The 12,716-nt window shown below is 30.5% G+C and overlaps 1 protein-coding gene across 1 annotated transcript in view; it reads left to right on the top strand.

Annotated features, from left to right (window-relative positions):
* LOC129216549 (inactive dipeptidyl peptidase 10-like) overlaps positions 1-12,716 on the top strand; it is a 56,355-nt gene that overhangs the window by 12,337 nt on the left and 31,302 nt on the right. The window contains exons 5-10 of the mRNA XM_054850764.1: positions 1,458-1,510; positions 2,293-2,374; positions 7,762-7,882; positions 8,456-8,625; positions 9,831-9,949; positions 10,767-10,890. Coding sequence (XP_054706739.1) covers positions 1,458-1,510; positions 2,293-2,374; positions 7,762-7,882; positions 8,456-8,625; positions 9,831-9,949; positions 10,767-10,890 — 669 coding nt within the window. The remainder of the gene's footprint in view (positions 1-1,457; positions 1,511-2,292; positions 2,375-7,761; positions 7,883-8,455; positions 8,626-9,830; positions 9,950-10,766; positions 10,891-12,716) is intronic.

Genomic DNA, 12,716 nt, shown 5'->3' with positions numbered 1-12,716 from the left:
TCTATAGCATTATGCCTTGTAAACTGCAGCATTTTACGGCTGATAATAATGTTTGAGTTATGAAATTAAGTACCTGATTTCGGTTTTATAACCTTAAATATTATAGTGGATTAAAAAAAAAGAAACATTTAATTATGTTTTGATGCATTAAGTATGCTAGATCTATTGACTGTATGATTTGAGTATAAATTTTTATGGTTTTTAGTTATTAAAACTGAAATTCATGCCTTTTTGCATAAGTAAAAAAATATTTCGGATTATAAAAAAAATATATTTTCTATTTTTGTATATTTTTCAAATTTTATGTAATTTGGTTCATTTTACATGATGCTCTTGTGCCTATTGTACCTTGATCCAGTGGTTCAAGGTACAAGATGGAGCTTGGTTTCAAGGTACACGAGGGTGCATGTTTATACAAAAGGAGCTACCCTAACCTAACAGCTACGTAAAAAGTAAAGAGTAAATATTGAATACACGTACCAAGAAATAGGCGATAGATATAATGGTCAATCAGTTGGGTAACGCTAGTCTTTACTAGTCTTTAAAAGTCCAATTTCATTTAAGTAACACTGGAATTATTTACTTTTGTTTGCGCAAATCACAAAACAATCACTGTCCACATAAAAGCTATAGTTTCAACCAACAACTCACTCTGGCAGGTGGAGAGACCGTCATGGCTGACATAGTACCTTGACTACTCACTAGGTAAAAGCGCTAGATAAGTAGAGTGCATGGCGTAAGGTACACTATGGTCAAGGTACAACAGTCTCCCCTAAGTATCGCTTGCTTCAAAGCTCCTTGTTTTGAACATACTATATTATGCATATGTGCTTTGGGTTAAAAGATGTTTTTTGGTTTTATAAACTTCGAAAATTTTTACATATTTTAAAACACGTCGTATTCATTTTTCGTAAAAAAATGCTCAAAATTTTCATGATGAAAGTGTTTGTTAAATATCTAGCGAAGTTCTAACTTTGTAGAATTATTTGCAATATATTTTCTGTTTGATGAACCAGAAATCACTATTGCTTCTTTTGCATATGATTTTGTTAATAAGGAAGATGTAGCTAATTATTTCTTACGAGCCTTACAAATTAGTTCTGCTTGACAACATTAATGTCATTGTTTTATTTTAAAATAAAACCTTTTCAACTTGTTTTATGACTGCTGTCCGTTGTAGTTTAACACTTAAGCAACGTTTGGACCGGCTGTGAGAATATCCGAAGAGTTAAACAATTATTCACACGATTGAATTTTGTAAAATGCAAATTTAATTATTTAAATTTAAGAGTGCAGTTAACAGATATATTTGTGCATTTGTTTTCCTCCTTCTTTCTGGATTATTTTTTATGCTAATTTACACATTTACTTTTACTCGACTTATGCTACTAAATTGCACTGTATTTGTAAGGATCAATGGTTGGATATATGACATAAATACTGATTTATTCTTTTAGGTGTACAAATATTCTTTTGATGCAAAATACAAAATTTATGATATTGAAAACAGGTAAGCATTGGCAGCAGGTTTGGCTGACGTCAAACTTTTTTGGAATGTTTTCAGCATTGTGTATAAAAATATTTTGTGCTACAAATGCGTTTTTTATTTAATTTTTTTAAAGCACAGTGTAGCAATAGTAAGAATATAATTTTGTAATAAAACATTTTTTTTCAATTGTGAAACAATAGGGTCTTAGCTATTGCTTTAAGAATTAGCATAAACGTATTTTTTTTGTGATCTAACGTTTGGAAAAACTAGTCAGAATAATGACAACACACATTAGTGATCGTATTTGCGTATATTTGGGAATATCATGAGTTGCATTTAACCACCTAGCACATACATTGTTCCTTTTTGTTTTTTACTTATTTGTTTAATACTTATTTATTTAATTATTTATTTTTTGCTGATCCATAATATACAATTATTATCTAATTCTGAACACGCTTTCCCACTTATATTAATGATCTTGGTTATTACACTGTAGTTAACGCCAAAACTACGTTTTTGAAACCATCCAAAAGAGATAACTAATCAAATGAAATAACTACGTGGATTCAAAATATCATTGAAGCTCAATCAGCTAAAAATGTTATCTAATATTTACCAAATGATTTATCCTTTTTATATAAAGGGAACTTCTGTGTTCTACGCGCGCCACACAGAAAAAAAAAAATGCTGATGTATAATATTGGTGTGTACACTTTTTTATGCTTAATAACTATTTTCAAAAAAAAATTGTTTTAAATATATGTGTGTATTTTTAGAGTGTCTCATTTGTTGTTTTTCAGAAAAATTCACCACTTTTGGCCTTTAAACAAACCAGGAGAAAAACTACAGTTCGTAACGTGGGGGAACAAAGGAAATCAAATGGTAATATTTCGGTTTACTACCCTATAAAAAAGTCCGAAACGTTACTTATGGGTAATGAACGCTACCCGTTCCAAGATTTCAAGGGTTTACATTAGTTTCTTGTAAAAAGCTTTCCGAAATCGCAATTAGTTGCATCAGTGCCGATTTCACAGTGAATTAAAAACATGCTTACCTACTAGGGGAAAAAAATTATTCAACTTCTTTATTAGGTGTTTCTCCTTCGCGGTCACTCCGGATTGGCTGAGCCCAAATTCAGTGCGAAATGAGGTATTCACATTAGATAGTGGTAATTCAAAATACCGAATTGTAAATAGTCTCTCATCGCCTAACAGTCTTACTGTTTTTTTTTTCGCCGATGACAGTAACAGTTTTGTAAAATATAATTAGTAAAAGCCTGACTGGTAGTTTTTGGAAGAAATATTATCTATGACACTGCAGTTAAACGTGTCAATTAAACGTTTTGTTTTCTGATTTTAATGCAACAAGACAACTGTGGCTTAGACACCTGCAATTGATTAAGATTGTGAATCTTAGAAATATGAAGTACAATGCATCCGAGGAAAAGAAGTCACTCAAAAGTGACATTATCTGGCCCATGTGGTATTGAATCTATGGCTAACGCATTATTAGTATGACGTCCTATCAAACTCAGCAGATGGACCTTCATCTAAGGCTACTGTACACTAATCAAATACATGACAAAATATTTGTAAAAAAAGAAAATCTTCGACAGACAATAATTCATTCAAGCGCGTACATTTTTAGGTTATGGAAAATCAAACCCATGATCTTCGCTCCATTTTTACGACGCTCAAACGAACTAACCTAATAATTCCTCGCTCACAAGATGCTAAAAATTAAAACGGTGCTTAGTAAAAATAGAAGAAATCTTTTATTTATTTATTTTGTTTTTTGAAAAACTCTCTTGATGTTAGAGTCTGTTTACTTTTCGGGAAAAGCAGTGAGAAATTCTTTTAAAATGATGCCTTCCTTCTGAATTATTAATGAATCCCCGTAGGAGCTGTTTGGATATTGTATCCAGAGAGCTTCAGGATAAGATCTTACTATGGTCTCTCACCAGTTACTACGTAATTATAGTGTGTTGTGGTTTTAAAAATATGCGCGTATAATATGTTGAACTTTCTGACTTAAGAAGTAATTAGCCCACAAACAGGATGCAACACAATCTTTTTTTTTTAAATATGTAATATGCAGGAATAAAAAAAGACAAAAAAACATAGCAGCCACATTGCCTCCGAGACATAACAATATGAATTCATTCAAATACTTGGCGAAAAATTGATTTCACGTTATAAAGTCCTCTCGAAATAATTCTCACATTTATTTGGTAATCTCTTAAGTTAAAAAAAACGTATAAAATGAAGATAAAAGCAGGATCAAAGCTGATGCGAAAAAATAATGTAAATGAATACATTACAAAATAAGTTACTTGTTCTTATCTCGGAAATAATGGCAATTTCTTCAAATAACTCTTATGACAACTGAAAGGAAATTGCTTTCTAAAAAATTTAAACATTTAATGGGGTAAACTTTTAAACCGACAATTATGCAAACGTATTGAAATTTGTTAAAGTAGCACATTTCTTTGAAGGTTTTTTATTTGTAAAACGTTGATTTTTTTTTTAAACATCGTTTAAAGGAGAATATTTGGGAGGAATGTATCAACGTTCACGTTGTTTTAAGAAGTCTTACAAGAAGTATCCGTCAGCTTTAAAAAAAATCTATATTTAATAAAGAAGTGCTATTATTTCGCTGTATACTTCTAGTAACGGTTATTTAATTACAATAAAATAATCTATGTTAGGTATGAAAAAGATATTTTTAAGCTGAATACCTGTAGTAAAAATTATTTAATGGGGTTGTTTCCTTCAGTCAAATGTAGTACATTTAGTCACTGAGATTGATAGAATAAGCAAAAAAAATAAAAAAAGAAAATAACATGGACCCAGAAAATTCTTTCATTTCCCAACAGTAATTTTTTAATTAATTTTTTAAACTGTCCGATTTTTCAAACAAGGCGTGGTCTTGATGACGTCACAAATGATGCTCTTTGGCGCATCTTTGTACCGCGTTTCCACGTTATAATAATCAAATGCGAATTAAAATTCAGCTCTATGCTTACTAACAACCATATCGTTGCCAATACACGTGAGTAAAATCGCGAATTAAATATTTTACTCTGTGAATGGCAGCATAGAATGGCATTTCATCATTTGTAATGTCATCGGCAAGAAATGTAAACAATGAAAGCGCACCGTTTAAGTATTTTTTTCAAACATTAAACATAAACAAAATATTTAAAAAATGTTCAGAGCCTATGTTTTTAAGCATGTTTCTTCAAAAATAAATACTTTTAAAATTTTGGAAACGACCAAATTGTAATTGAAATGTATTCAAGCCTCTTATGATTCTTTATTTAAAATTGTTACATATTCAAATGTATAAAAAATACATAAATTTAAATCATTTGACATTAAATTGCCCATGAAAAAAATTATTTCTTTCCGAATTAGACAGAAAACGGAAACATTTTTTGATTAAAAAAAAAATGTTAATTTTTTTGTCTTTTTTACAATTCACCCAGTTTTTACGAAATTCATGAAGCTGCAAAAAGTGAGTCGCCGATTTTAAACATGAACAATATCTAGAAAAGTAAAATCAAATAAAACTTAAAAACGAAAATATTGTTTTTTGCTCATCCCTAAACGAAAACAGAAAATTGGAAGCTGCTTCAAGAAAAAGCAGTATTTCAGCTTTCTTGCAACTATAAGCAAAAAGCGGAAACAGCTTTCGGGAACTGAACTTGCGAGATTACGATTAATAATCCACGTAAAGTGTAGGAAGTTTATGATTAAACTTTTGATTACAATGCGCGCACTAAACATATTTTTTATTAATATTTTATTATGACGTAAAAAAGAAAGGCCTGCCTGAAAAAAGTCACTTTCGTTTCAAGTTCATAAAACTTAATGAAATTTTCAGCATAAAGTTTATTTATACGTTGATCTTTATTAAAGCAAGGCAAAAGATCTAGCAACCAGCTTTAAGCTTACCTATTCTCAGTTCTCTCAATATACATTGCATTATATATATATATATATATATATATATATATATATATATATATATATATATATATATATATATATATATATATATATATATATATATATATATACAGGGTGGTTATAAAATAACGTGAGGTGTTCAGAGCCCTCTAGCGAGCGAAGTAGTAGACGAAACGTTGCCAAATTTATGGGCAAACACAGTAGGCCATGGAATTTCGATTTCTAAAAAAAAAAGTGCCGAAAATCACCACCAGGGTAAATTTTGGCGTTGAAAAGGTGTATTACTATGACTATTGAAGGATTAAATGCTAAATGATAAAATATGCATCAACTTTTTTTCACAAAATATGATTTTTACCAACAAGTGAGGTTTAATATGACCAACATCGAGATTTTCCAGTTAATGCATAGCAATTCACAATGATTTCCACCAACGGTGCGGCGTAAATTGTAGATTTGTATAAAGAACACACACACACACACATATAGATATTTTTATATTTTAAAATCTGAAACTTGATTTCCTTTAACAAAACTTCAGTCAAAAAAAAAAAAAAAAAAAAATCAAGAAATTTGCTTTTTCTAGAACATTTGATTGGCAAAAACTCTAAAGATGATTTATTTAAGTGACATAAGTGACACTTTCAAACGTGAAAACTAAATTACTTCGATTTTATGAACTTTGACCGGCATTTTTTTCCAACTAATTTAAAAAGAGACCTTGGACCTTTCTTAAATTGGACCATTGTTCCATCACAGGAAAATATTGCCGATCCAGTAAAAGGAAATACGTCATTTTTTCTTTTCAACTTATACTTCTTTATCAAGGTTCATAATATCGCATGTTAATACGTTATTGTAACACCTAATTAAATAGCGTTTAAAATATTATATTTATACTAAAGTAATCGAAATAAGACATTAGAAGTATGCATTAAACTTAAATTACGTTGTAACACAAGCTACGCATGTTAAAGACAGATGACACTTCATCTTCGTATTACTCATATCTAGACCAATAGCTTTATTTTTAAAGTGATAAAATGCATTACAAAGTTTTTTTGACAATATTTATGTTTCTTGTACAACTTAGTTCTTCCCCATTTAATTGTTTTGAATTGAAACAAATTTTTTTCCCAGATTTTGTTGAATGTTTCATGATTGCTTTCTGTTAGCGCTAAATTTAACTTATCCAGAAAATAGATTTTAAAGGTATTTCTCTTTTTTTTCTGACATCTCCATTCATTTATGGACAGGAAAATATGCTATTAACTCTTTTCTACAATATTCTACTTGAAGGTCGCTTTAATAAACTTTTATAACTGCTCACAAGACTATTCAGGTGCACGAAATAGTATGTATCAAGTCCTCTTTTTTATAATATCGTATACCCTTTTTTTTCAGATTTTAAAACATTTTTCGCGTGAATCCGTTTATTTGAAGATTAAAATAAATCATCCTTGGAATGGGCTTTTCTAGTATAGATAAATATTGTTTGAAACATTTAAATTAGTTAGGTCAGAAAAAAAATGTATTCATTTTAAGCTTAAGGCACATTTGTAGCCCAAACAATTTTTAGTAAATTATCCAACTGTCGTTAGACAGATTTTCAGTTGCTCATCAGTTGATGTGGCACTTTGCATATCTCTACGTCCATTCTCAAACATGTTGCCCCATTTCGCGACAACTGAACGTGACATTCCATGTTCAGCATACACTTCTTGCAACTGCCCATACATTTCAGTGCACCTTTTTGCCCACAAAAACGAATCACTGCAAGCATTTCCAATTTGGACGCTACTTGCAGCTGTCGAGGCATGTTTGCAAATAATTTTCAGAAAATTTAAGCTTGCCTCGAGGAAGCCGCCAAGTCAAGCGATAAAGGTACATTCCTGAAATGTTGCCACACAGTGTCATCAAAATAGGCTCAGACAGAACACAATTCTGAAGTTGTGCAACTAACTTTCTGGCTGACCTACTTATATTTCTAATAATATGAGCTCCACATGGCTCAGTATTTTTCTCTTCTCTACAACTTAACAAACAAATCAATCTATACTCCATTTTCATTGACTTGTCTACCGTTTCAACGCAACTTATTGGTCAAAAAAAGAAGTAGAATTTCATCATTGCGCCATTTGATGTAATTAAAAAGGAAAAAACGATTTTATAAATTAACCGCCTCTTTTTTATAGTCAAGTTTCTTTAAGTTTGTTGTTTGATTTAGATTACACGCATCACTATATTGCATACGTTATTGTATTTCTTTTTTTAAACCTAAGTTTATTTCCTTTTTAGGCTTACGTGTACAAAAATAATGTTTACTATTTACCTACGGTGAACGGTACTCATTATCTGGTGAGCAGTGAAGGCGTTGAGGGGATAGTTTTTAATGGTGTACCAGATTGGCTATATGAAGGTTCGTAAGACTTTATTTATTTAGAAATAGGAAACACTTTTAAAATTTTAGTTTTAACGTTTCAGTTTTTTAGAAGAACTGTTTTACATCTTAATATGTCATAAATAATAGAAAACAACTTTTTCTTTTAAAACATGCACTTTTTAATTTTGATTTTTTTTGATAAAAACTTTTCATGATATATCAGCAGATCATATACCAAAAATCCTTATTCATATTTTTAATAATGATATTTTACGCAATAAATTTCATTATTAAAAATGATAATAAACTACTTTTTAAAAAACATATAGTATCCCAAAAGTTCAAAGGTGTTAAGAAAGTTGAAATAAAACAACTTATTTTTATTAGTATGAAATATTTAATAATAAGTAATAATATAATGAATAATATTATAATGTAATAAATAATAATATAGTAATATGTAATAAATACTATTAATAACGTGTACAATGTTTTACTAATTCTGATAAAATACATTAAATACCTGTAATATTTCTGCTATATGAACCGCACAGTAAAATGTAAAACCAGCGTACTTCTGTGTTTATTTATTTAGTGATTTTTTTACAGAAGAAATTTTAAAGTCAAACAGTGCTCTGTGGTTCTCTCCAGATGGCAGTTCGCTTTGCTTTGCTACTTTTAATGACAGCAAAGTTGGCAGTTACTACTATAATTGGTACGGCAACCATAATGACAGCAATAATGTTTTAGCTCAACTGAGATCCCTGCGATATCCCAAGGTAATTTAAAGCACCAGATGTTATGTGTATGCCCTTTTACTACGATATGCCAGAATGAGGTTCTTTTTATGCTCAAAGATTACTGAAATGACTGTGTGAGCCAAGGAACGAATGTTCACATAAAATATTAAAGATGGGACAGAAGTATTAATGCTTAAACACTTTCAGAAGTTGGAGAAATTTCTCGCCGATAATTATCATTTTATACCTGTCAATTTTCAAAAAATAAAATAGTTTATTAAGAGCAGTTTTATGTATGTTTCTGAATTCTGAGCAGTGTTGTAGTTGGTGGACGGCGATGGATAGGTCCGATCTCAGAAATATATGGGTTATTATTGTAAAAAAAATCCTTAAAGTTTAAAGTGTATGGTTTTAAATCAACTTTTTGAAATAAAATCAATGTCTACGTTTTTAGTTAAAGCTGGCATAAGCAATCCACACTGATTACTTTTGGGCTTATGAACGTTTGTCAACCATGTCATTTTCCCAATAAAAAGCGTTCCTCAAAATTCTATTTCACAGACGCTAACTCAGCGTGACGATAAAACTGAAAAAGAAAAAAAAAAAAACTTTGAAAATAATAATTTGCTATTCAACTCGCTTTCTGAAAATGAACGCAATCAGAACAAATGAGACAGTGAGAAGCAAATTAATAAAAGCTCAAAAAAAAGAAAAAAAGAGATAACCAGTACAAATAAAAGGTGAACCTTTTCTCTGTTACGGGTCCAGAGATAGTACTAGTAGACGATCCGGTAGGTGCTGCTGTACAGCATGATGTAAAAAAAAAAAAAAACAATCAATGAAAGTCAACTTTAAACGCGTTTTACTGTCGCAGACACTAACTCAGCGTGACGATAAAACTGAGAAAAAAACTTTGAAAATAAGAATTTGCTATTTATCTCGCTTTCTGAAAATGAATATAATTAGAACAAGTAAGATAGTGAGAAGCAGAATTAAGTTAAATTGAAATTAAAAAAAGGAGATAACCAGTACAAATAAAAGGTGAATCTCTCTTCTGTTTTGGGTACGGAGATAGTACTAATAGACCTGCTAGGTTTGCTGTATATCATGACGTAGAAAAAAAATAAATGAATGTCTACTTTAAACGCGTTTTACTCAAAACTTGAAAGTGTCCACTTAAATCCCTTTACTTCTCACTGCCTCAAATAAATTACAGTTTATACACATATAAATGTTTTCTACAGGCTGGACATGAAAATCCAACGGCCGTTCTATGGGTTGTGGATTTGAGATCTCCAAGTCGTATGCTTCAGCGAGACGTTAAACCTCCCAGAGAAGTGCAGGATCAGCTTGTCCACGTGTGGTTTGTGGTTACTATACTTCAATTCCTTTTCGCCAGTTTCATAGTAGACATACAGCATGACCTACAATGCCTGATTTTTTTACACATAATTAGCATTTTTAATACTTAATTGTCAAGAAGTTTCACTTAAGCCCGTTCTATTGATCTTACATCATTTTTTTTGCACTTGGAAGTTAAGTTTGTGTGAAATAAGTTTTAGAACAGTTGCACCGTAATGAAGCACGTTTTGCATGCTTTCCTTCATACTTGAGCAACATAACGAGCAATGAAAAACAATTTAGAGTACGTAAAATATACTTTACGTTTTAGAACATTAACGTATTGTACTGGTAATGCTTTAAGAATGCCCTTTATATTTTCTTAGTGTTTAGGAATTGTGTTGAATGACCTCCTAAAGGTGACCTCTGTTAAAGTTTTTTTTTAATTTTATTTTAATTTTTTTAAAAAAATCATTTAACATTTTAAAGTAAATATAGTTATATTACATAAAGCTTTGGAAGTTCTTATGAATGAAAGAAAAACTAGTACAATTAGTATTATATGTTTGTAATCTGCTTTAAAAAACCCTTCTAGTGCATCCAATATTTAGAAAAATAAATTCGACATATAAGTTATGTTTACCGTTAAGTTACTGCAATATTTACAGCAAATCAGATATTTTATTGACATTTTGAATATTTTGATGTGCCTGGTACACGTGGATCTCATTTCGAAAATGTCCTTATCACTGTTTTTTTTTTCTTTTAAGTGTTACGAAATACCATAATTTAGGTTTACATCTTAAGAAGATATTTATATTGCTTTTCCTTCCTTTTAGGGACTATTATTTCACATCTGTACAGTGGGTGGACTCTGAAAGTCTAGCTGTTACGTGGATGGCCCGCTCCCAAAACTATTCAGTAGTTACGCAATGCAGAGCGCTACTTTGGTATTGCTCAGTGGTATGATTTTTTTTTTCGTTTTAGAATTAAAATACTTTTATATAAATACATAGTCTTCGAGAAAAGAATGCATGTTTTTTTTTTGTTTGTTCTTTAAATTTTATGAAAAACATGCAACCAATCAGTACGAAACCTATGGTGAATTGCAGACTATTCGTAGGAGTTTTTGGTATTTATGATTGCTTCTTGATATTCGTAAATACCGACGCCACTTTGTGTTGTAAAGCTTCATTCATCAGTCAGTTCACAGCAATCATGGTGAGTATGCATCAAAAAATACCGTGCGTGGCATGTCGTGAATCTGTTGATGTGGTTTGAGTTATTTTCCCGTACTTTCGGAGGAAATTTAGAAACTATTGAGCCTATACTTTAACTAGTTTAAGGAAACCGAAAACTTTAGTCTTGCTATGAAACGAGGCAAGATCTATGAAAGTTTTGAGGCACCATAAACTGGGGTGCCTATCTTCCCCCCCCATAAAAGGCACATCCCCCTAATTACCAGCAAGAGCGACCAAAAGCGAGACATCTCCCCCCCCCCAAAAAAAATACCCTTTAAAATACCCTCTAAAAATTTTATTGGCATAGTCTGCTTCTTGACCGCCTCCCCCCCCCTCCCTTGGGGAGCACTCTGACAGAAAACAAAGTGACTGATTGATTTTACAAAGCAAACAGTTTTAAAATGAAATGAAAAGTAAGACAAGGAATTTATTTGTTTTAATTCAATGCAAAAAGCCTCTTTTTTATGTTTTTTTTTTTTTTTTGCTTTTTTAAAGCATGACACCTATGTTTAGCGTAAGATTCTTGTAAATTACTTTTGGTTTTAATTGTTTAGGAAAATAGTCTAATAATACACAAGTTTTTTGTTCAAAATGACAGTACTCAAGCGTCATGAGGTCTGGAATCCAAATGCAAGAAAAAGGTTTCCGCGACTCTTAAAATTCCCCCCTCCAATGAGAAATTTTCCAAAATATTTAAAATTGTAATGGATCACAATCTTCTTCGATGACACTATTTTTCTGAAAGTAAAAACACGAAATGAATAATTAAATCAGTTTATCATTGTAAAGATATTGTTTATTTATTTAATTTGAAGTCGCATGTAATGTTAATGCTTAAACAAATAATTAATAACTTGGCAGAATAATAATATTTTTATTTTGTTCCGCTAGACAGCACAGTTTTTTGTAGTATCCTACCAATGTAGTATTTTGTAGCATTTTTTTATTTTTTTAAGGAAAAGTTTAGTATTTTTCTTTAAACCTTGCACTGATTTTTATCAACGTCCCCATAATGATAAAATAGCAAAAATTAAAGATGCATATAATTAATTAATAATTTTGCAATACACAATTGTCTGTTTAAAAATTTGATATCTTTTATTATTTAAGAAAAACAAACAAATAAAGGGAAAGGCACACCATGTTTTAAAATAAGAGAAACAGTTTTGGCCGTTTTTCTGAACCAAAAATTTGATTTCTCCATTTTTCTCTAATTTCAGTCGTCCGACATGAAATTCTTAAATATCAAAAGATAAGATTAAAAGGGAAAACAAGAGGGAAAAACGTTTTTTGTCAGTGAAAAGTAGGGGACGCCAACAATAAAAGGTTTAATGTTGATATAAATTGAAGATCTTATTTACCTCACAAGTATTTCTGGATGCACTACTATTTTAAGGTAACACTTAGCAGTCTAAAACGAATAATCATAATTTTTAGACATCGATCTTATAAACATCGACGCCATAATATATATCGAGGAAATAGAATGAGTTAATGATTTCTTTTTCAGTCAAACATTACCGGTTAAACGAATAAAGATGGTTGGAA

The sequence above is a fragment of the Uloborus diversus genome, chromosome 2, assembly GCF_026930045.1.
Source record: "Uloborus diversus isolate 005 chromosome 2, Udiv.v.3.1, whole genome shotgun sequence".
In the NCBI taxonomy this organism is placed as follows: Eukaryota; Metazoa; Arthropoda; class Arachnida; order Araneae; family Uloboridae; genus Uloborus; species Uloborus diversus.
The sequence above is the reverse complement of the archived record's forward strand: the minus strand, read 5'-3'. Positions and strand labels throughout refer to the sequence as shown.